Raw genomic sequence first — 22,636 nt, 5'->3', positions numbered from 1 at the left:
CCACGGCCCTGCAAGGGCTGCAAGCCAAGAGTCTTCAATGGGTGATGTGGGGCAGGTCCCCGTCCTCCATCCTACTTTACTTACAGTGAGGACATTGGTTGGGATGCTTGACCTGGTTTTAAAGGAGATGCCCTCAGCAGCGCCCCACCGGACAAAGACCGAGCGCCAGCGTCTCTTTGGACCACAGCCCTCCCGCTCCCGGACTCACCCGGGAGATTCAACACAAGTGCCAAGCGCTCGGCAGCTCCTGCGGAAATCAAGGGGACGCGTTCAAGCCTGTAAATAACGCTGGCATCCTGAGGGATGTCCCAGCGCCCCTGGCTTCGCTCACCAGCCAAGCTCCGGATGCGCGGGCGCCGCGCCGGGGTTGGACGTGAATGGTTATTTCCTCAGGATGATGTTGGAATATTCCTCAAAGGCATTTTCTATATTAAATATAACGGATTAAGAGAACGAGGTAGACTGAAACGCAGTAGAAAAGACAAAATAAGATTAAATTATAAAGTTGAATTGCATTTAAATGCTCTGAAGCATCGGAGAGTATCGAGATGCAATGACAGCGTGACTACAGTTTGTGTAAAAGCTCTGTTAAAAACTCCACCCGAACTGATATAATTTCATAAACTATTTCCAGCTGCAATAGAACTGTGGATGCAGATATAACGTCTCCCAGGATGTTATAGGATACATCTCCCAGCCTAGACGCGAGAGCAGCGCGCCATCACTACGAGGTTTGTAATGCTCCTCTCCCCCCAACGCAGGTTGTTGTTGCGATTCCCAAATGCGTAAGTCGTCAAGCTTTTAATCATAACGGGCTCGCTTTTAAAAGCGCATTTTAATTTCGGTCTTCTGAAGAGAAGTTGTAATGGAGGCTGATTAGCCGAGAAGTTTCATTTAACGCTGTTATATTTTCGCTAATGCTGCTGAATCAGAACCGGCACCAAAGCCCCCAGGCGTCATCCGATCAGGCCGCCGCTTTTCAGCTACTGCAATTGTTCCCAACGTTGGTATTTACTGGAAAAATCCTAAGAAAATAAACTTTGGGGATAGTGATCCAGGGCAATTCCTGGCGGGAGCAATTTCCTCCCTTTCCCGGCAAAGGAATGCCATTCTCCTTACAGATTTAACGCTCGGTTCCTACGTTTCTCCTCTCTGACAGCACGATGGATTAGAGTTCTCGGAGTTCATGCAAAACCTATGAGCAATATACTGCAAATTTCTATATGTTGCAACAAGCCAAACCTTTTCTTCCCCAGGCACCTCTCATGTGTTGGAGAAAATTCCCTGCAAAAACTCGCTGGTGATTTTGGACACGTTTTCAACCCCTCCCCTGCCACGTGAGGTCACTGGTGGTAATTAATTAGCAGCATTTCTCATTGCGCTTCCCATCACCATGTATTTGACTGTCATCTCTCTGCTTTCAGCTATGAAATAACCCAGATCATTGGGTCACCGGCCACTGAGCCCAGGAAGGACCCATGGAGAGGAGGACAGTGGCCCAGGTTGCCCAGAGAGGTGGTGGAGGCCCCATCCCTGGAGTTGTTCAAGGCCAGGCTTGACGAGGCTCTGAGCAACCTGATTGAGTGGAAGATGTCCCTGCTCCCTGCAGGGGGGTTGGACTAGATGGCCTTTAGAGGTCCCTTCCAACCCAACACATTCTATGAGGAACCTAGGGCTTCTCTCCATCCCACCAACTCGTGGACCATACAGCTGGACCTCCCTTTCCTTCCCATGGCATTCAGCTGCTGGGCTCTGGGTTATCCCTCCTCTTCCTCAGGAGGAAAATACCGGGAAGGGAGGTTTGAAAATCAAGACTTTTCCAACCCGGCTCAAGGTTCTCCGGTGGGAGCGGCTGGGGGTGCTAGAGCTCAGCCACCCAGTCCTGAGTGGTTTATCCAGCTCCAACGCCTACATCTGCTCTGCCTCCACAGTGGATAAAAACAGCCTAGATCATTATTTTTATAAAATAGATAAGTTCCCGTCCTACCACCTGGAGGAAGTAATTACGGTCCTGCGGACTATCAAATCCTATGGAGAAATATCACCATGGCTTTGGGGCCGGCACAACCGCAGGATGCTTGGGTAAGGATCCACCTAAACCTGGGTTAGATACAGGCTCAGCTCCTGCCCGTGGCGCCAAGACCTACATGAGGGCAGCAGCCGTGCCAGGATGGAGAGCCCGAGCACTTCCAGGCACCACCTACGCAAGGCATGGGCTTTAGCACAAGGATTTCATCATTTATATAGATTCAACCAGACAGAAAGACCAAGAGCAGAAGCATATTAATTAGTTCTAATTAAGACGGAACGTACATCTTCATGACAACATTCTGTGGATTCAGCACAGCCCTTTCTGAACTGAACCACCACTGGAATCTCTTGAAAAACCCATCTAACGGACTTAATTTAAAAACAGAAATAGTTTCAAGTCCGAGGCTTGCTCTCAAGCTCTCCCATGCTATTTTTTTCTGGTGTTCAAGGATCGTTTTCCTGCTTCTCCGCTGCCCCAGCGGGACGTGCAGGAACAGCTCAGGCAATCTATAAAGGTGCCGAGTTCACTACAGGTAGGATAAGCATCAAGTCGTATCAAACAGCGCAGCAAGGAAACTGAAAAGCAAGGAAAAATGAATGGTTTTTTCTGATCTTTACGCAACACGGATTTTTTTTTTGTGCTGCTGCATCCCGGTGTCACCGTGGTCATGGCACGCTGGACCGCCTGTGTCCCGAGGGCGCCGAGGGAAGCTGGCACGGCACGGCAGCACATGGGGAGCGCAGCGAGAGCCGCCGGTGCTCCAAAACAACCAGCGCCCAAGCCAGGAGCTCCTCCTCGGAGCTGGAGGGACCAAGGGCACGTCTCCTTGAGGCGGATGCCGAAATTCGGGATACCACCTACTGCACCCCTAATGCCACGGCCCAAAGCCTCTCCTGAGCATATTTCATACCAAAATCCATCTTTCTGTACTCAGAAAAGCCACAGAGGTGCCCGCAAACTGGAAATCCAGGGGGATCCAGCCACAGCCTGTGTATCCACACTTCCATCCACAGCCAGGAATGGCATTCCTGCTGCTGCATCCGTGCGAGCCGGGTCGGCTCCTGCTGTAGGCGGCTGCAGTGCCAAGGAAGGGACTCAAAATAGCACCAACTCCAAGCTTTCGGAATAATCCTGAGGCTGCTGCCTCTTCGCAGCATGGGTTTTAAGCTTATTTTTTAAAAGGCAGGGCGGGCAGGTCTAGGAGAGGCTGGGAAAGACGCCGGCTTTGCAGGAAGGTTGCTCCATAATAAAATAATCGAAAGGCCGTTGTGCGCGGCTCCAGCAACATGACGTGTGTTCTCACGGGCTTGGGATGACAGAGCACATTTATTTCAGGACCGCAGACTATTCCGCGCTTCATCGGAGCAGAGGGAAGGAGAAGAACCGAGTCGGGGTCACAGCGGGGGGGCTCGGCCCTGGCTGCACGGGGCCGCAGGCAGCTGCCCCGGGGCTGAACGCGGAGGGTGGTCACCTCCGAGATGAGTACGGAGCAACATCCCACGTCTTCATCGCCTTTGAAGACCTCCTCGTGATCACCCACCTGGGAATTGTATTGTTTTACTGGAGGAGCTGGAAGCTATTACGTTGGCACTGATCGGCAAGTACAAAACGAAGGAAGGACTTCAAAGATTTGAAGATGTTCTGGAAACTATTTAGCATGAGATCTTCCCCTGAAAGGGCTGTCACACCCTCTTTAGCACGGAATTTCTGCCAGTGAATGCTGTAGTTAATGTGGCCAACAGGAAAAGGGAGAGATGGTCCCCTGGAAGCCCGATGCAGATGCTTCCCAAGAGCGTTGGGGCATCAGGCAGAGCCCCCAGAGGAGGTAATCTGTCTATCTTGTACAACGTGGGCACGCTAAAGAGCGTCCCACTTCGCTGTCTCGTCACCCAGTAAAGAGATTCAGCCAGTCTCCGTATCCCCATGCAGCAGGTATTTCTGCTGTCTTCTCCAGGTGGGACCACCCAACCCAGTGGCCCCTCTCTGACCAGGGCCGGGCGACACGCCACATGGGATGCACAGCCATGAGACCATCCTCCAAAACATTTATTAGCCTTAAGTCTAGACATTCATTGGTATTTATGCCAATTTTTAATGTTCGACTTTGCTATCTCCCTGCTCTCCCATCCCTCCTGCCCACCATGAGCTGAGGGTGCTCAAGGGAGGACGGCATCCCACTTTTCTATCTCCTGTCCCCCAAATTTTGGGCAGATCACATCTGGACTCTCCTTTGGAGCCAAAGATATTTATTAGGACGTAAGAGTGGGGATGGATGGAAAGATTGTCAGCTAAACACACCCAGGCAGGCCCTGAAGAAATGCAGGCAGGGGCTGGACCATGGGGAGAAGGTGTGGGGCAAGCAGGACCACGAGGCTGCAGACGAAGGGGGCATCGCAGAGCGCTCCGTGGGTGAAGGCGAGATGCTTGCACTCAATAAGGAGGTGGTTTATGAAAAGGGAAATGCTCGGCTTTGACTGTTTTTGCATGAGGACTTCATGGAGGCTGGAGCTGCCCCTTATCTTCATCTCCAGCGCTCCTCCGCTCACCGTTTGGGCAGCAAGTCGCACGGCAAAGCGTTCAGACCACAAACAGCAGCGACGGAGGTAAAAGGGATTAGCGTGGAGATGTTCTAGAGGGATAAACAGCAGGATTAGCGACTCCTGGGGATAAAGGGTAGGAAGAAAGAAGAGAATGGAGCCTGCACGGCTGGGTGGTGAGAGCATCGGGGAAGGGACAGGGTGACAGAGAGAGGGGGACACACAGGATCATCTCCTGGGGGTTCTCTTCTGCTAAAGAGATGCCCTAAAGAGATGTTTGCAGGTACATAAGCACTCGGGGAGCTTAGAAGCGTGTTGATCTGAGACAGGGCTAAACTTTAAGCCGTCAGGTCTAAGCAGCCCCTGAAGGTGCACACCCAGATCTGGACGTGACCTTCGCACCTTGAAATCCATCTCATTTGTTACAGGGAAGTGTCAAACGAACAGATGCCCCTGTGCTGCTCTTACCCCATGGAGAAAGGGATCTGAGCTGCAAACACCGGGCAAACGGTGGGAGAAACGCACACGCAGCTGCTCCGCTCCAAGGCTGGCGAAGACCAGCATCCCGCTGTGGTAGCGGACATCGCCCAGAGTAGGAGAGCTCTCCCTTTCCCACCAACTTATCCTAATTAAACGGTTGCCTGCTGCAAGCCACGTAAACAAGACACATTGTCAAGTGAGGGCTGTTATTTAGGCGGTCGATGTATTTCTAAACCGTGTTTAAAACTCTGCTCACCATCTACCGCGGTTATTATTTGCCACTTCAACACTCAGCAGGACGGTTTGAGATTTGAGAAACGTCGGGTCAGAAGAGCCGCGACCTTTCAGACGAATGACAACACACAACCTGCAATTTTTCGTGTTAGCAGCCACCAGGCTAAGCGCATTCCAGATACAAAACGTCCTCGGGGAAAAAAAAAATCCAAGCGCTTAAGGCGACCCTTCCTTGCCGCAAAGCCTTGCAAGAAAACATTAAGTTAGCGGTGCAGCTCTCCACTGCCTTCAGAGGTGTGGATCTACTGGGTCTTTACAGCAATTAATGGCCCAGGGAGCAGGATTTCGTCTGCTTTTGGGCAGCTCTGCGTTAGCACCGGCTGGCAGCACCAAAATTTGGGGTGTAAGGATCCCTGTTCCGCTCAACGCCAGCGGGCAGCAGGACGGAGCTTCAGACGTGGTGATGCTCCGCTCCTCTCCCTCTTGCTGACGCTTTCTGCAAGAGCAGACACCAAGGAGCTTGTAAATCCGTGTGAGCCCTTGAGGAATGCGGAGGTTGAATGAGAAACACGGAAAGGAATTGATTTTTCTGAGTCATCTGAGAAGAGCTGAAAATCAAAGGCGGGATTGACCCAAGCCCCATCCAAACCCCCCTGTCGCACCTCCGCCTTTCCAGTGCCCGTCACCCGGCTTCGGCAAACACAGTCCGCCCCGTCGCCGGAATTTATGAATAAGTGACGTTATTTGCGGTGCTGGATGCTCACCGCAGCGCCGCTATTTTTGGCTCTGCTCTGGAGCGGTATCCAGGTCTCTCTTGCACAGTTGGGGCTCTGCCGGTTTTTTGCCCTGCTGCTCCAGCCTCCCACCCCCGGGAGGAACCGGAGGATGACGGCATCTTGAAAAGTTACATCCCAGCACGAAGCCCTTGACAGCTCTTTCCCGCTGCACCGGCTGTTATTAAGGCGATGGAAAATTGCTTAGAAAAAACAACAATTCTGCAGCAAACAAGGACAGACGACTCCTACCCTGATCCCGCGGTCTCTGACGAGACGATGCTCCTTAAATCAGTGACTTTCTGCATTCACGGTTGCAGGGGTTTGCTCCAGGAGCTACATTCCCTTGGGAAAAGCCTCTGAACGCACCTGACTTAAAAAAATAACCCAACCAACACTCACTTAAAAAGCCAGGAGCCTCTTCCCGAGCCAGGAAACAAAATAACCGGTGAGGACGGGAGCACGGGAGAGGGAAGCAGCAGTGACACGGACCCCGCACTCTCCCCAGTGTCCCTTGCAAACCTTCTTCCCTTTCCCCAGGCTCTGTCTCTCCCCAAACCTGAAATCAGAACGGATCGGGGCTCAGCTTCAGGCTCACTAGATCCCCTTTTTGCCATCCTTTTCCCTCTCCCCTTCCCCGCCTCCCCGCGCAAAGCAACGACGCCCAAATCAGAGCTGGGCGGAAACCCACCGGTAAATGCAAAACGTATTTAAACCTCGGCACGGATGCAACGGCGGGTCCATGGGGGACACTGAACTCATCCACACAAACATCCAGCTCAAGAAAATAGATTTTCTTCAGGGAAGTTGTGGCTGCCCCATCCCTGGAGGGGTTCAAGGCCAGGTTGGATGGGGCTTGGAGCAACCTGGGCTGGTGGGAGGTGTCCCTGCCCACAACAGGGTGTCAGAACTAGATGGTCTTTAAGGTCCCTTCCAACCCAAACCATTCTGTGATTCTATGATTTTGTCTTATCTTACAACACCAAAGAGTAAGTTTAACCAGAAGGGGGCTGCAGACTGCATCACGTCTACCGGTGTAGACTATGCGATACTTTGCTTTCTCCTGGGATCACGTGGATCTGTGAGTCGATGAAGCCTCCACCACGCTCCTCCACTGCTCCAAACCTCCAGCCTGGATGGCAACCAGCATTAAACCCACTCCAACTCCCTTTAAAACCCACTAGCATCAGGATTGTGTGTTACGGAGACTTCTTAAGTGTTTTTCCTTGCCTCCTTCCCTCCCACGCTGCCTGCCCACTGTTACTGCTAGGGTCCCACCTTGAGCTGCTCCACCAGCGAAGCCACCGCAACCTGCTCCCAGCTCCAACCTCCCTTTCCCGAAGGCAAGGGAGAGCCCAGGGGCAGCCATGGGATGCCATCCCCCTCTATCCCAAAACAGAGCAACACATCCAGGGCTATCCCACCGGGAGGGCTTCGCTGCTCCAGGCTGCCATGCTGAATTCTGTTTGTTAGAGGAAAAAAAGGCAGCTCTTTTAACAGCCTCTCCGGGCAGCCTCTTCCAGTGCTCGGCCACCCTCAAAGGAAAGAAGTTCCTCCTCATGTTTAGGTGGAACTTCCCGTGTTCCAGTTTGTGCCCGTTACCCCTTGTCCTGTCGCTGGGCACCACTGAGAAAAGCCTGGCCCCATCCTCCTGACACCCACCCTTTAAGTATTTATAAGTGTTGATAAGATCCCTCCCTCAGTCGTCTCTTTTCCAGACTGAAGAGACCCAAATCCCTCAGCCTTGCTTCACAAGAGACATGCTCCAGACCCTCATCATCTTCATAGCCCTTTGCTGTCCCCTCTCCAGCAGTTCCCTGTCCTCCTTGAACCGGGGAGCCCAGAACCGGACCCAGTGCTCCAGCTGTGGCCTCCCCAGGGCAGACGGAGAAAAACTGGTGACAGCAGCAGAAGAGGAAAACTGAGCCAGTCCCAAAGATCCTCCAAGGAGGGGACAGATTTCCCCTAACTCAACGACAGGTATTCGTCTTCCTGCATTTGGCTTCATTCCTCCTTTCCCTTCTCCATCCCAGCCAGACTGCCGTGAGAAGGCGTGCGTGGACCGAGGGATGGGGTGGCAGGGGATGCCTGGGCCCGGGGGCATCCTGGGGGACTCCGGGCATCCCCTGCCCCGAGGAGGGCAGCAGTGGGACTGTGCCCCCAGCCACTCACAATTCTTATCCCATTATAATATAGTAGGTAAGTACCAAAGAGCAAAAAACATTATACATTATTGGGATCTTGACCTCGGATAAAAGAACGTGACTGTGTCTCAAAGACCCATCCCGCTTTCCTTACGATTAAATAAGTGTAATTCAGAGGGAGGTGGGTTTTTTAAAAGCCAGTTTTTTTTAAACTTTAAAAAGCACCGAAGCGAGGACAAAGACGAGCGGAGTGGCTGCAGACGCACCAGGCGCCCTTTGCCCACGCTCCCACTGCGGGGATGAACGTCAGCTCGCATTTTATAAAAGCGGCAAAGAAAGTTTAGTCATTTAAGGAACGCGAGCGACCGCACACCTGCCCACAGTCCCTTGCTGGGACGGAATAAAATATATAAGTATATATTTGATAAATGTGCTATAAAGCACCTGAACGGCACTCGAACCCTTCCTGCGCCCTGCTCGGTGCTCTGCAGCGCTGGAGAGCCCTGGGACACGCTTGGCAGAGCTCAACCCGCGCGCGCTTTGCCCAGGAAACACCTCCTGGCTTGGGGTGGGGAGGGCAACTACCACCAGTGACCACCTCAGCAGGGCTTACAGTGCCCAAACAGGCTCAAGGACCAGTTTCTCCACCACGGTCAGACCGCTTCACCCTACGCGCACTCGACGCTTCCCCGTGCCGGCCGGCAGCTCGCCAAGAGAGCACCGGCCCCGGCGATTCAGCATCACCTACCTTGTGTGAGTAATGTTGGTCCACGATTCTGGCCAGCCCGAAGTCACCGATCTTCAGCACCAGGTCCTCCGTGCTGATGAAAATATTGGCCGGCTTGAGGTCGCGGTGGAGGACGTTGGCGGAGTGGATGTACTTCAGCCCCCGCAGCAGCTGGTACATGAAGAGCTTGGCGTGCTCCTCGGCGAGCTTCCCCTGCTCCAGCAGCCGCGCCAGGTCCGTCTCCATGTATTCCTGGACGATGTACACCATGTTAAACTTGAAAAAATCCCCGCGCAGGTTGGTCCCCTTCGGCCCCAACACCTCGTACACCTTCACGATGTTGTCGTGGTCCAGGCGGCGGATGATTTTGATCTCCCGGAAAGCGTGCTTCATGCTCCGCGCGTCGCCGATGGTGATCTTCTTCACCGCCACTTTGCGGCAGCTCTTGCTGTCGAGGGCTGACAGCACCAGCCCGTTGGCCCCAAAGCCCAAGGGGCGAAAATTAATGAAGCGACAGCCCAGGTCGTACCCGTACATGCTGGCGATGCAGTCGCACTTCTCTGCCATCGCGGGCTCCGTCCTCTTTCGGCTCGTTCCTCTTCGTCACTTGAAAAGCTGGGAGAGTCGAAGGGCTTCCAGGTCACAAACGTGGTTGGAAATCAAGTGCCTCATTATTACTTACAGATGCCCATGGCTTCAAGATGACACGCAGATGCGGTGAAAATAGATGCGAGCACACACACACACACACACGAATAAAATGTTTTAAACTGGGTGAGAAATCAAGGGGCAGAAGAGACTTTTCAAGCAACGCGGATAACCGTGGCCCGGTGATCTCTAGGTTATTTTTCTCAAGGCTTAAAGATCAGCAGTGCTACATTTTTCAGCCACTCTCTCGTTTTCCTTCTCCGATATCCCCGAGACGATGCCGAAGCGTGGAGCTGGCAGTACAGCCGGACGCCCGGCCCCGCGTCCCCGGCGTCTCAGTGCCGGGGCAGCCGGCCCGTCCCGCCGCGGGGCAGAGCCCAGAGCAGCCCCATGGCCCCTTCGCTGCCCCAAACCCCCCCTGCCCACAAGTTTTGACAGTGTTTTCCCCACCAGCGAAGCGCATCCAGGCGCTGGCCGGGCTCCCCACCGGTCAGCAAAGCTTCGCCCTTCTCGTCGCTCCCTTTTGGGTACGGGCAGACCCCATCTTCCACATCAGCGGATAGAAATCTCGGCGGCAGCAAATATTTTGCGGGCCAAAACTCACTTTCTCGGCTGCATTCAGTGCAGGAAGTTTCCACGTTTGCAGTTCCAGCACCTTCCCCTCGTATGTCTTACGCTGGCGAAGCCGAAGGCCATCCGATCGATCTTTCACAGCTGGCCGGAGGAGCTCCCCGCAACGCGCTGCCCGGTTGTCCCTCGGCAGGTCTCAGCCCCGCTCCTGGAAGAGAAGAGGAGATGGATTCATTTGATAGCAGCGCTGCCTACGAAATGGCTTGCTGAAGGTTAACCACGAGCAAAACTGTGACCTTTCGGAGACTCATTAGTTATCCCCTCCCGAAGGCAGGCATCATTAGCAGCATTTTTCAGGTGGTTAATTTTTCCTTTTCGATTTGGAACATGCAGAAAACCGTAACTCTTCCTTTCCCCTTTATTAGGTTGTTGGGGTTTTTTTTTTTAAATTTTAATCTGTCTGAAAATGTTACAGAGCGATTTGCAGAAGGCAAAGAGAGCACGTTACGTCCTCGACTGCCCGTTTCCACCGCGCCGTGAGGAAGGTGCGGTAGCAGCCTGCGAGGGCATGAACCCTCCCTGCCGAGCAGCAGAGAGGGCCACTGAGTTTTTCAGCCTATAACGACCAAAATCGCTTGGGCAAACAAGGTGGTGCCACCCAAAGAGCCAAAAAGAGCCTTAAAAACCGGCTGCGAGAGGGTGGGACACCCCCTGAATTCAGGGTCCCCCAGCAAACCTCGGCAGCAGCCTGGGGATGCTGCTGGCTCCGCACGAGGAGCTGCCAACCCTTTCCCTTACGCCGCAAACCACGCGATTTTAGTGCATTTCTAAAGAGAGCTGCTCCGGCATTGCTCGGCCTGGGGCGCGCAAGCTGCTGACGACAGGGCTTGTTTCTCCTCCAGTGCGCCGGTGGAAGGAGGAGAGCATCCTCCTTAAGACGGACGAGCCGTGGCGTTAGCCGCGGGGATTCGCCATCCATCAGCGGCGCCCGCGACAAGCAGCTCAAGCGGCCGGCTCTGCCAAGAGCAGCTCGGCGTGGGCAACCATCCCCCTGCTTCTCTGGCGGCTTCGCTGGTGATGGACACAAGGGTGGGATGAAACGGTGGGAAAACAGGAGCTGACTTCATCTCTCACCGTGTCCTTCGTGAGGATGCGCTCGGCACCCAGACACCGCAAAAAACAACTCCCTTATCTGTCCAAGTTTAGCAGCTACTGCCTTTGGAGGCAGCCTTGCTCTCCTCCTCCAGGAGGTCGTGGTTCCACAGGCCCAAGAACTCCTCCGCGCAAACAAGACACATATACAAGATAAATATAGTGTCCTGTGGTGCTCTTTGAAAATACAGCTGAATAAATAAATATATAGAGACAGACAAATGATATAATGTTTAAATTGTGGCTTTTCACCTCCTATTAATATGAAAAGACTTCACGACACCCTTGGCATCAAGAAGCTGGAACAAATGAACGCAGACCCCACGCAAGCAAGGGGAGCAACAGGGAGTTGTGGCGTCCCAGGAGCATAACCCCATATTCCAAAGCCTCTCCGTGCTAACACGTGCTGCCCCGAGCGATGGAGGAGTCTCTTATCAAGATGCACTGGCTTTTAAGGAGGAGAAAAGCAGCAGAGGAACCTGCTGGCACCATGCAAGACCCCTCACCCAACTGCTGGCAACGGCATAACGGGCAAATACTGGGGACAAGGATGCAGGTTTAGCCAGCGGCACAGAGGATCCCAATATTTTGGGGATATTCCTGATAAAATGTCATTTTCCAGTGGCAGGTCACCACGCAAGGGTGGTCACGGGCAAGGGACCACCTCTTGCAGACGCTTCAGTTGGGAAAAGATGGCCCAAAGCCCTCAAAGCCCTTCTAGATAAAACACCGTGATTTTTCACCTGCAGTTACTTAATTTAGAAAGAGAACTGAACGAACGGCACGAAGCGTTAGGCAATGGCCGGGCTTTTCTTTTTTCCAGATGATCAGCTCAGCGAAGCTTTCGACCTACCACGTCTCCCTGCAGATGTTTATGAATCTCAGAGAAACGAGGACACCCTCCTCCCGCCTGGCCTCCATCCCGCTCCCAAACACACCCCGACACCTCGTTTTGCTGCACCCCCCCTTTGCCACGCGACCCACGTGCAGACCGATGTCCCGTGCCACCCACCGAGGGGACCACCAGGTCCTTCTGAAGCCCGGGAGACCTGCAGGGACCAACCAGCTGCACGACAAGGGCTGGGACCTCGCAGGGGGACATCCCAGATGACTCAGTGCTGCTCAGAGAGGGGAAAATAAAATAAAATTACCGTGGATCTGCTCCCGCTGTGTTCTTCGTGCCAGAATAAAGCCTCTGTTACAGCCCTTAATCACCAGAGCTGCTCCATTAACCCGGCAGTGGGTTCACAGCCTGGTCCATCACTCTGCATTCCCCAAGCATCGGGCATCGCCGGCGGTACCCCTCCTGCTCTCTGGCAGAAGTTATCCAGGGTAACGACAGGGAAAACACCAAATACCAAGCTTTGTTTCGGCTTGCAACCCTCCATCATTAAAGACGGAAGCGAACCGTAACGCTCGAGGCCGGCACATCGCAGCGATTGGAAGCGGGAATCGGTTAACGGTTAAAATAAAGACGTACGGACCGTACGATGGGCGGGGAGGGACGTGGGCAGGGCAGGGATACCCTCCAAAGAGCATCTGCCAGCAGTTCCCAAGATGTTTGGCAAAGGCTGCTCGCTCTTGTAGTTGGAAGCAAAAATAATTACAGCCTCTCTACAATTCAGCAATTATCTAATGCCGGCTTTTGCATCTCTTGAACAGAGAAAGCCGCTCTCCCTACTAGGAAGCGGGGCGAAGCCAGAGAGGTGCCTTGGTCCATAGTCACGGGAGCGGGGAAAAAAAGGATGAGAAACAAGGAGTCAAGGGGAAAAGGAAGGTAAATAAATCCCAAGGCTCTGCAAGGACAGCAGAAAAGGGCAACCTGCGCGGGAAGGTTGCCCCCGCGTCGCAAGCCGACTGCACGGCCACGGAAAGGGAACAGATGCTGATGAAACCCCAAGAAGGCAGTCGGGGGTCTGAGGACCACGGGGAGGTTTAAGGACAGGCTGGACCTGACGAGCAACCAGGGGACGGCAAGAGGTACGTCTGGCTGCAGGAAAACCGGAGCTTTTCCACTTGGGGTGACTGACCTGAGTTTCTCAAGGCTGCATTGAAGACCTCAATCTCTTCACAGGTCTCCTGGATGTCTGAGGAGGTAAAAAAACCAAGAAAAGTAGCAAAAAAATTCCCAACTGGCAAAGGGAACTCTGTGAAATAGCGCTTGGGTCAATCTGCTTCAAGAAGGTGCCGCGTTGGGTTTGAGATCCACCTCTGAACCTCCGTCTCTCAGCCCCAGCACCCAGAATCCACCCCGTTTCTCGGCTTTTTTGGCACTATGAACCAAACTTCACGGGGTTTGCTGGGACCAGGTAGGGCTGGACGGGACGCGGTGCTGGCTCCCACGCCGAGCTTCTTGGCTTACTCTAGACGCAATGGAAGGAAACCAAGTTTTGCCCCGTCAGCTTAATTATTAATAATTAGTACAGTTCCAGAAGCACTGAAAGGGAAAATGCGCTGCATAAGGCTAAAAGGGAAGAAAGAGCCCTGTTTCGTCTCACGAGCAAAGTGATGGTGCTCCTGGCTACGTCTCAGGCCCCAGCTGAGTGATGACCCCGCAGCATCTTCTGCAATTAGAGGGGCTGAGGTAGAATGACCCCTAAAAGGATGGCCCCGAGGGACGCCAGCCATGCTCCTGTTCTCGCTCTGGTGGCTGGGTCCCTCTCACCGGGGGGAAAAGCTGGTGGTGAACACGGGGAGATGCACCGCGGCCAAGGGAACAGCGGGCAACATGCTCCCACGGGACTGACCGCTGTCTCTGTTTGTCCTTCTCTTTGCCTCCTCCAAGCGAGACAAACCCAAAGGATCGGGCTGACCAGCCTTCCCTGAAAGGGTTATTTTTGCCCGTGCTCTCCATCATCCAAACCGGACATCACTTTTGACCGGTTATCTCATTAGGAGCGCTAAAGAAACGAAGTAAAGCGTGCACGCAGCCTGGGTGCTGCTCCCAAATTATCCGAGCAGCTGATGCCTGGAAAATGGAGCAGGGAAACAACCATCTGACTATTTAAACATGCATCTCCAAGGAAGGGCTGGATCCTGGGGCGGCACTGAAGCTAACCAAGGAGGAGTTTCGGGAACTTCATCATCAGCAATCCTGGTTTTTTTCCTCTCTTCTGGGTTCTCCCAGTCTAGTGTAATGAAAAAGAATTATTTCAGTGGCCTAATGAAAATAACCGCCGAGACCCACAGCGGTCACAAAAGCAGCGGCGATGCTATTTGGCTGCAGACGATGGAAAATGGGTCTGTTTTCACAGAACTACGAACCACAGTCCCAGGGGTTTTCCAGCTGATGAGGCCGGGATCCGCCACCCGCTTGAAAAGCCGAATTCAATGGGAGCTTCAGGGCAAACAGCAGCAGGATCCAGCCAACAAGCGGATCCTGAAGCACAACAGAGGGGCAGGAGCAGAGAGCAATAAAACTTGTGGCGACACCAAGACGATGCACAGGGAGAATAAATCCGACTTGTTTATACCGGTGGAGTCACCCCAATCTTTTGCTCGTGCGCTCAGAGGCTTTTGCCGGGGTTCTGGAAGATGGTAAAGCACAAAGGGACAATAGTTTTAAGGGATTTGTGGGCTATTTTCATTCCCATCGCCTTTTCTCCTGCCCATCTATCCTAGTTTTAAAGCTGGGAAAGCCTTGGGGTACTTGCAGAAAGCGTATACCAAAAATTTTCCCTGTTGGAAAATTCTCCTGGTCTGCAGATCATAAATTCCATGGATTTAATAACTACGTGCGACGTCAAAGTCATCGTTCAAACCTGCGGCATGGCCAGAGGGAAGGGTCAGGAGCTCCCATATTGCTCCTGGGATGTTATAATCGGGCCCCCTTCTGCCATTCAATGCAAAAACCAGGGGAATTAAGAAATTTTCTTTTATTCTACAGCTCTTTCTGTCTCTCTCCCATACCACTCCGCGCAAGGAAAGCATTTGCCCCCGTGTTGCTGCTGGGATTTGCGCTGACCTGTCTGCTCCCTTCACTCCTCGGAAGGATGGGGGGCTCTGGGTGCCCTCGTATGGACTTTTGGGGGCCTCTGGGTGCCCTTGCATGGGCTTGGGGGGGGCTCTGGGTGCCCTCGGGGGGCTCTGGGTGCCCTCAGGGTACCCTCAGGGGGCTCTGGGTGCCGTCGCATGGGCTCGGGGGGGGCTCTGGGTGCCGCTGGGTGCCCTCGGGGAGGCTCTGGGTGCCCTCACACGGGCTCAGGGAGGCTCTGGGTGCCCTCACACGGGCTCTCCGCTGCCCTCTCCCAGCGAGCTCCCAGTGTTTCCCAGCACAAGGCCTGACCACGAGGTTGTGATGAGCTTTCCCTTTACCCCGAAACCCCCTCCAAGCGGCAGCGATCTCTCTAGCTGGATGAATTCATTAAAGCTCAAGTGTCCTAACAAGATGTCTGTTATTAACAGAGCACCACAGGTGCTAATTAAAGGAGGATAACGGCGATCTCTCGCTTGAACACCTTGTAAAGGGCCGGATCCTGCAAACCATTACATTTCAAAGGCCTTTTCAACCGGGTCCGAGATTAAAGACCGCGCTGCAAAGCAGGAGGGGTCTGGCAGGGGCTGTCTTCATCGTACAGGCTCAGCTTATTGATTCCTTTATCGGGTAGATCCGGCGGGAGCACGATGAGATTCATTTTTACGTTCCCTCTCTTCGCCCCCGCATGCCTCATCCCCCAGAAAAAGCCTTTTCCACATCCTTTAACTCTGCCTGGCCTGTCCCCATGCCGCAGCGGCAGCAGCATCCCCGCCGGGCCCGGTGGGGGCCATCTCCGACCCGCAGGAGAGACCCCGCGGCGGAGGGCACAGCGGACCGAGACCGGGGAGTTCGGTGCCCGCTGCTCCCGTGGTGGACTTTAGGAAATCTCTCCAAGCTTTAGTCACAGTAACGGAGTTACTGAAGCAGAGGGAAATACTGGCAAGCCTCCCGTAGCTCTTAGCTCCCAGGCCAGCGACTGCTCCAAGGCTGAAACTTAATTAGTCCTTCCCATCAATAAACACGGGCTCCTGGTGCCGAGTTCTGCAGGAACATCCCGCGGAGAGCCCTGGGATGGGTCGTTCTTCAGGGCTGACCGCAGGTAAAGGCAACGCTTCTGCTCCTGTCTTGGCAAACAGCCTCCTTCCCTTCCCTCCTGCAGCTCGAGCCATAACCTACGGGATCTGATTCCCTGCTTTGCAACCTCCCGCACCCCCCAGGGGTACGAGGTTTCCATCACGGACTTGGGGGGCCCCCCACGTCCTGCCCATCCTGAGACCCTCCACCACACGCCCCGACGCCTACGGGCTGTGGCTCTGCACCGGCCCCCCAGGAGAAAAAAAAAGACACATTGGGAGATCAGATTTGGCAGACGGGATTCCAGGGAAACAGGAAAACGGGGCGGGGCAAAACCCATCCCAGCAAAACCAGCCCCACCTCAGCTGTTCCCCAAACTTCACGCTGAATCCAGCCAGCGACAGGAACCGCTCGGCCTTCGAAGGATGCTGAAGAACAAGCGACGCTCTTGTGCCGTGTCTCCTCGGCTCCCTCAGTGGTGGGGTCTCCACCAGCGACACCCCACCCTGGTACCCCAGAAAGCACCACAAGCCTGTGCCCAGACACCGGAAAACGCGTGGACCTGCCTAAAAGCAAGCTGCAAAGTCAGGAGGCTGCGGTTGTGAGCTCCTCTGCGCGAAGCTCTTGCTAATTATCACCGGCAGAGCCTTCCCCCCTCGGGCAGAATCAGACCCTCTTACGCCAGAGCTGCTTAGAGCAAAGAGTCGGAGATTACTACAGGCAAATCCATGAGCGCGCTCCCGGTTTCTGAGCTCGGGCTTTATCCTCCCAGCTTCCCTAGGGCCGCCGATGCGCGGCACATCAGGTACCCTGGGTGATCTGAAGTAACCTGTTTTTCCCCAAAGGGTATTTTTCCCTTTGGGATCTATGATGCCCTGACAACCCGGCTGTACCAAACAACAGCCGTGCAACCTGCTCAGGAGTGGATCGTATTTTCCCGAAACTAGGATTAATCGGATGCTTTTAATACCAGGATGCAAAGAAAAACCCATCGAGAAGACGACTGCCACCAGCAAAAGGCCAGAAGGCACCAAGTAGCGCTGACCCTTCCTTTAAAGGTGAAATTTGGTGGGAAAAGCCGGAGGGAGAAGGCAAAAACAAAGGGAAGCAGCATAAAACCGACCCCAGAGCCGGGGCTTGAACGGTGGTAACACACACACAGTTTTCCCATGCACGCGACTGTACCATAAGCGAGCGGAGCAGCATCACCCAGCACCGCAAAGTCACCTCTGCTGCCCGAACCTCCCGCAGGAAAATGGGAATTTTCCTCCTTTAACGGCTAGGGCACTTGTGGCCAGGACAAATCACCCCGCGAAAGAAAATAAAAATATCAGAAAACGCTCATTAGTTCAACAGAAAGAACAGAAAACAATGAAGAACTCGCTGACACTCGCGGGGATTTTAAGCGGTGTGGGAAAGGCACCCGGCTGCTCCCGGCCAGGCAGGCGGTTTTGGGAAATCAGCCGTGGCAGGGGGCTGCGAATGGCTGAACGCAGGCGAGACGTGGCGGGGAGGCGGGGGGAAAAGTCTCGTTTCCCAGCGGGATGAACACGTGAAACCGCTCCGGGCTCGGCGGTCCGGCAGCCAGACAGCAACCAGACAGTGCCTTGAACAAACATGGCTCAGCACCCGCGCCCCGCAGCCGACGCGCCCTCTCCCACCGGCCTAAATACATTTGTTTGACACGGTATTAAGTTGGAAAAACCCAGCTCTGTCTCTATGAGGGCATCTGCCTGGGTCAAGCCGTCCACGACAGACAGACAGACGTCGGAGCCGGTGCGTTTCGCTGCACCTGTAGCCTCCATCCTTCTCCCTCTTCAGCCTCAGCCGCGGTTTTCACGCCGCACGGGCTGTTACTGGCTGACAACACATTGATTTAAAACCAGCAGAATTATTTCCGTTACCTAAATAAAGCAATTCCTAGAACGGATGACTCAGAAGCCTCTCCCCGAGCCATAAATCAGAATGGAAACGCGATACCTCACCGGGGCAAAGCGCTTTGCCCTTTTGGTTTGGCACCTACGGTCTTTTCTTCTAAAAAAGAGGCGAGAAGATCCGCTCTCCGCCGGCATTTCATCGGCGAGCCGGGCCTTCGCTCCCCAGGACGCCGCGGGTCAGGGCTTTGCCTGTGTTATCACTGGAGGGGTTGGACCAAGATAAGCAAAAGCGGGATGGTTATTAAAAAAAATAATAATTTTAAAAAATACAGAAACAGCCCTAAAGGGTTTGTGTTTGGTTTTTTTTTTTGTTTCTTTTTTTTTTTTTTTTTTTTTTACTGTGAGTGAGGAACCTTCAGCAGGAATTTGCCCCAAAGGAGGTACGTGCAGCGCGTGCCAGCGGGAGAGAGATGGCAGAGCGAGTCCTTCGACTCGCCCCTACCCTCCATGGGCCCCCAGGAGGTACCTCTGGGAGCGGAGAGCCTGATGTCCTCTCCAAACACCGCGCTGGGACCTCCCAAAAGTGCTTGCGCTCGTGTCTCTCGGAGCCGGTCTGCGACCTCTCCCTTAATCCTTCTGCTCGCTGACAAATCTCATCCCGTTTATTTTGGGGGACGGGGCTGGACCGCTTGCAGATCTGCACGCTCAGCTTGGGAAAACGACGACGACAGGCTTTACGGAGAGGAAAAAAACCCCTGCGTTTGCCTGCAGAAACCGCTTTGTAAGAGGTTTCCACCCCCACTCCTCCCACTGCAGTCCCGCAGCGATGGCCCCACGCTGCCGCAGCCTCAACGCGGCAACAGAGATGCTCCCCCGGCGACCGAGAGAGGACGGGGGGGGTAAAACTACCCGGTGCAGTGACTCGCCCAGCGCCCCAGCCAGAAACAGCCCCCCAGTGCCCCCCTCTCCTCCCAGGCGGCACCACTGGGGGTTGGGGGAGCTGCACCTCCAGCCACGTGCTCTTGGCTCCATCATCTTCGAGAGGAATCATGGAATGGTTTGGGTGGGAGGGACCTTAAAGATCATCCAGTTCCACCCCCCTGCCCTGGGCAGGGACACCTCCCACCAGCCCAGGTTGCTCCAAGCCCCGGCCAACCTGGCCTTGAACCCCTCCAGGGATGGGGCAGCCACAGCTTCCCTGGGCAACCTGGGCCAGGGGCTCACCACCCTCACAGCAAACAATTTCTTCCCAATATCCCATCTAAATCTCCCCTCTTCCAATTTGAAGCCATCACCCCTCGTCCCATCACTCCACACCACGAGGTCGCACGCTCCCAGGGAGACGCTGGAGAGCAGGAATCCCACAGGAACAACTTCTCGCGGCAAAGCTGCCCCTCTCCTACCCTGGGGAAAAAGGTCTCTGTTGTTGTTTTAGTGCTTCCCGGTCTCATGATTCTGGGAGACCGCCGCGCGCAGTCATGGGATGCCAGCAGCCGGCAAAGGTGAAAGTCAGCGGCAGCGAAAGAAACGTGCCGGCATCATCAAAAAAAACATAATGCGGGAGATCTTCTAGAGCTTTAAAACAAAAACGTTGTTAAGTCCTGGTCCTAAAACAGGCCGAGCAAAAAACAAAACCACATTCCCAGTGACTTTTAGCCATCCAGATAATAGATGGGGAATAAAAAGGCTTTGCCCGACCACTGCTAAAGCTCGCTCTCAGAATAATCACCTACTACTATAATGAGATTACATGGATTAGCTGTATTTTAAGGGAACGTCAATGAACTGGACGGCCTTTCTAGGCAGGTTTTTAGCGCTACACGGAATAATACCGGAAAGACATCAAACCGGGCAGCTATTTTTAGAAAGCATTCCTCTAAATAACCAAGGTGGAGAGAGATCGCAAGGCAACAGAGGTGCGTTAAGGCAGGCGGCAGCTGAATGAATGAATGTTGCAGAGAAGAACAGATTCATCCCCGGTTTCTCTTGGCAGAGCTGCACAAGAAATGAATTCAGCCGGACTGGAGCCCACATTCCTCCAACGCTGCGTTGGGAAACGGACTCAAACGTTGGAGGGAACGAGCAACACGGGGGAAAAATCTGCAAAGAGAGGAAAATGCGAGGCTTGTCACCAGGATGAAGGCGGGGGGGTTTGTGCCTGGTGCCCTCGGGGCACCCGCATTCCCTCACCCCACAGCCCGAGAGAGGGAGAATCATAGAATCGTTGAGGTTGGAAGGGACCTTTCCAATCGAGTCCAACCATCAACCCGACACTGCCAAAGCCACCACTAACCCATGTCCCTCAGCACCACGTCTGCCCGGCTTTTAAATCCCTCCAGGGATGGTGATTCCACCACTGCCCTGGGCAGCCTCTTCCAATGCTTGACAACCCTTTCCATGAAGACATTTCTCCTAATATCCATCCTAAACCTCCCCTGCGGCAACTTGAGGCCTTTTCCTCTCGTCCCATCGCCTGTTCCTTGGGAGCAGAGACCGACCCCCCCGGCTACCCCCTCCTTTCAGGGAGCTGCAGAGAGCGAGAAGGTCTCCCCTCAGCCTCCTTTTCTCCAGGCTGAACACCCCCAGCTCCCTCAGCAGCTCCTCACCAGACTTGTGCTCCAGACCCCTCACCAGCTCCGTTGCCCTTCTCTGGACACGCTCCAGCCCCTCAAGGTCTTTCCTAAAGCCCTAAGTCCTCTCCCTGGCTGCAGACAGGGCACGTGCCCAGCAAGGTGTCTCCCAAACGAGCCTGAAATTAGACTTCATCATCATCGTCACGGCATCCTTTGCCATGTGGGATGCAGCGGCCGTGTCCCACGGGGAGAGCGGTGGTAGCAGTTCACCGAGGTGAGGTTTGACCAGCGCTCAAGGGACGGGTCTGTTTTATAGTCATCACACTCTCGCTCGGAAAACCCAGCGCTCACACACTCGCTCTTGTTTTCTCCTAATTATCCTCAGGATTTAAGAGGAACTCTCAGAGAATCTGGTTGGTTTTTTTCATTGTTTTTTATCCTTGGAGCTTACTCCTGAAAAACACCCAACAATTTCAAAACAAGTCCAAAGTTCCTTTACTCTTCTTTTCCAGGACTGATCCAACCCGGAGCCTTGGGCGCCGAAGCTCTGACATTTTGCTCCCCGTGGTCCATCCAGCCGCATCTCTGCGCCTTGTCTCTCCTTGTGACTCAGCCGGGGCTCGTGAATAAAACCCAATTAAGGATTAAACATCAGAGCAGCGCAGCAAAAAGGATGGCCCCTACCCCAGGCAGCTCACAGCCTGGCGTCTCGAGCTCCCACCCTGGTGACGCGACAAAAATAACCCGTTAAAAAGACACTTTAATTGCCTTGCCAGCGGTTTGCACCAACTCCAGCTAACGCTTGAGGTTACAAATGAATTGAGCCTTCAATTCCCTTCCATTCTTCCCACTTTCACTCTTAAATTTTAATGGGGTCGTGGTGAGGGGGGCGGAAAGAGATCCAGCCAGTTCTCCCAGCTCCTCTGCAACAAGGACCAGGCTCAGCGCTGCTGGGTTTCCTCCACCACGGGCTCCTGTTGGCAGGCACCCCATCTGTTTTGGGACACGGCACCCAGGCTGCTGCCCAAGATGCAATTCAGATAGTTACGAGGTCGATACTCTCCATGCCACAAGCGGCCTTGACCAGGATGAGAGACTTCCAGTACCTAAAAGGGGGCTTCCAGGAAGGATGGGGAGGGACTCTTTATCAGGGATTGTAATGATAGGACACGGGGTAACGGTTTCAAACTGAAAGAGGGGAGATTTAGATGGGATATTAGCAAGAAACTCTTCGGTGTGAGGCTGGTGAGCCCCTGGCCCAGGTTGCCCAGAGAAGCTGTGGCTGCCCCATCCCTGGAGGGGTTCAAGGCCAGGTTGGCCGGGGCTTGGAGTAACCTGGTCTGGCGGGACGTGTCTGGAACGAGATGATCTTTAAGGTCCCTTCCAACCCAAACCATTCTGTGATTCTATGATAATTGAGAGGGTGCAACCACGCATCGTGGTCCTCCAGAGCCTTGGAAAGACCTGGTCCATCCCACGTGAAGCTTCACAGACATTGGCCCAGCACTTCATGTCGCTAATCAGGAGGAGAAATGTTCCACCACCACCATCCCATCAGGCTGCCCTGTGCTTTGTTGAGAGCAACGTAATTAAAGTCCTCTAGACCACCCAGTGCCCAGCATTTGGCCAAACGCTGCTCCAAAACATGCCTTCTGCTCTGCACAGGGCCGTAAAGGAGTGATGGGGACGGAGCAATTGCACAAGCCTTAATCCATTTCTTGAGTTTTGGCTCCAGTGGGCGGTAAGGTATCCATTCCGCAAAAGGAATCACGCCAGGAGAACCTGGCTGAGTGGTTCGGTTTGCGAGGCTCAAGCCTCAGAGACTTGTTGGTTTGTTTT

The 22,636-nt window shown here is 54.0% G+C and overlaps 1 protein-coding gene across 1 annotated transcript in view; it reads right to left on the bottom strand.

Moving 5' to 3' along the window:
• Positions 1 to 17,638, bottom strand: part of LOC128902565 (mitogen-activated protein kinase 4-like) — a 30,314-nt gene extending 12,676 nt beyond the window's left edge. Inside the window, exons 1-3 of the mRNA XM_054185797.1 lie at positions 17,533 to 17,638; positions 10,180 to 10,353; positions 8,949 to 9,621 (exon numbers count right to left, since the gene is read on the bottom strand). Of these exons, the coding sequence (XP_054041772.1) occupies positions 8,949 to 9,494 (546 nt within the window). The 5' untranslated portion in view covers positions 9,495 to 9,621; positions 10,180 to 10,353; positions 17,533 to 17,638. The remainder of the gene's footprint in view (positions 1 to 8,948; positions 9,622 to 10,179; positions 10,354 to 17,532) is intronic.
• Positions 17,639 to 22,636: the final 4,998 nt, after the last annotated feature.

The sequence above is a fragment of the Rissa tridactyla genome, chromosome Z, assembly GCF_028500815.1.
Source record: "Rissa tridactyla isolate bRisTri1 chromosome Z, bRisTri1.patW.cur.20221130, whole genome shotgun sequence".
Taxonomy (NCBI): Eukaryota; Metazoa; Chordata; class Aves; order Charadriiformes; family Laridae; genus Rissa; species Rissa tridactyla.
Note: the sequence above shows the minus strand (reverse complement) of the source record. Positions and strands in the feature narration are given on the sequence as shown.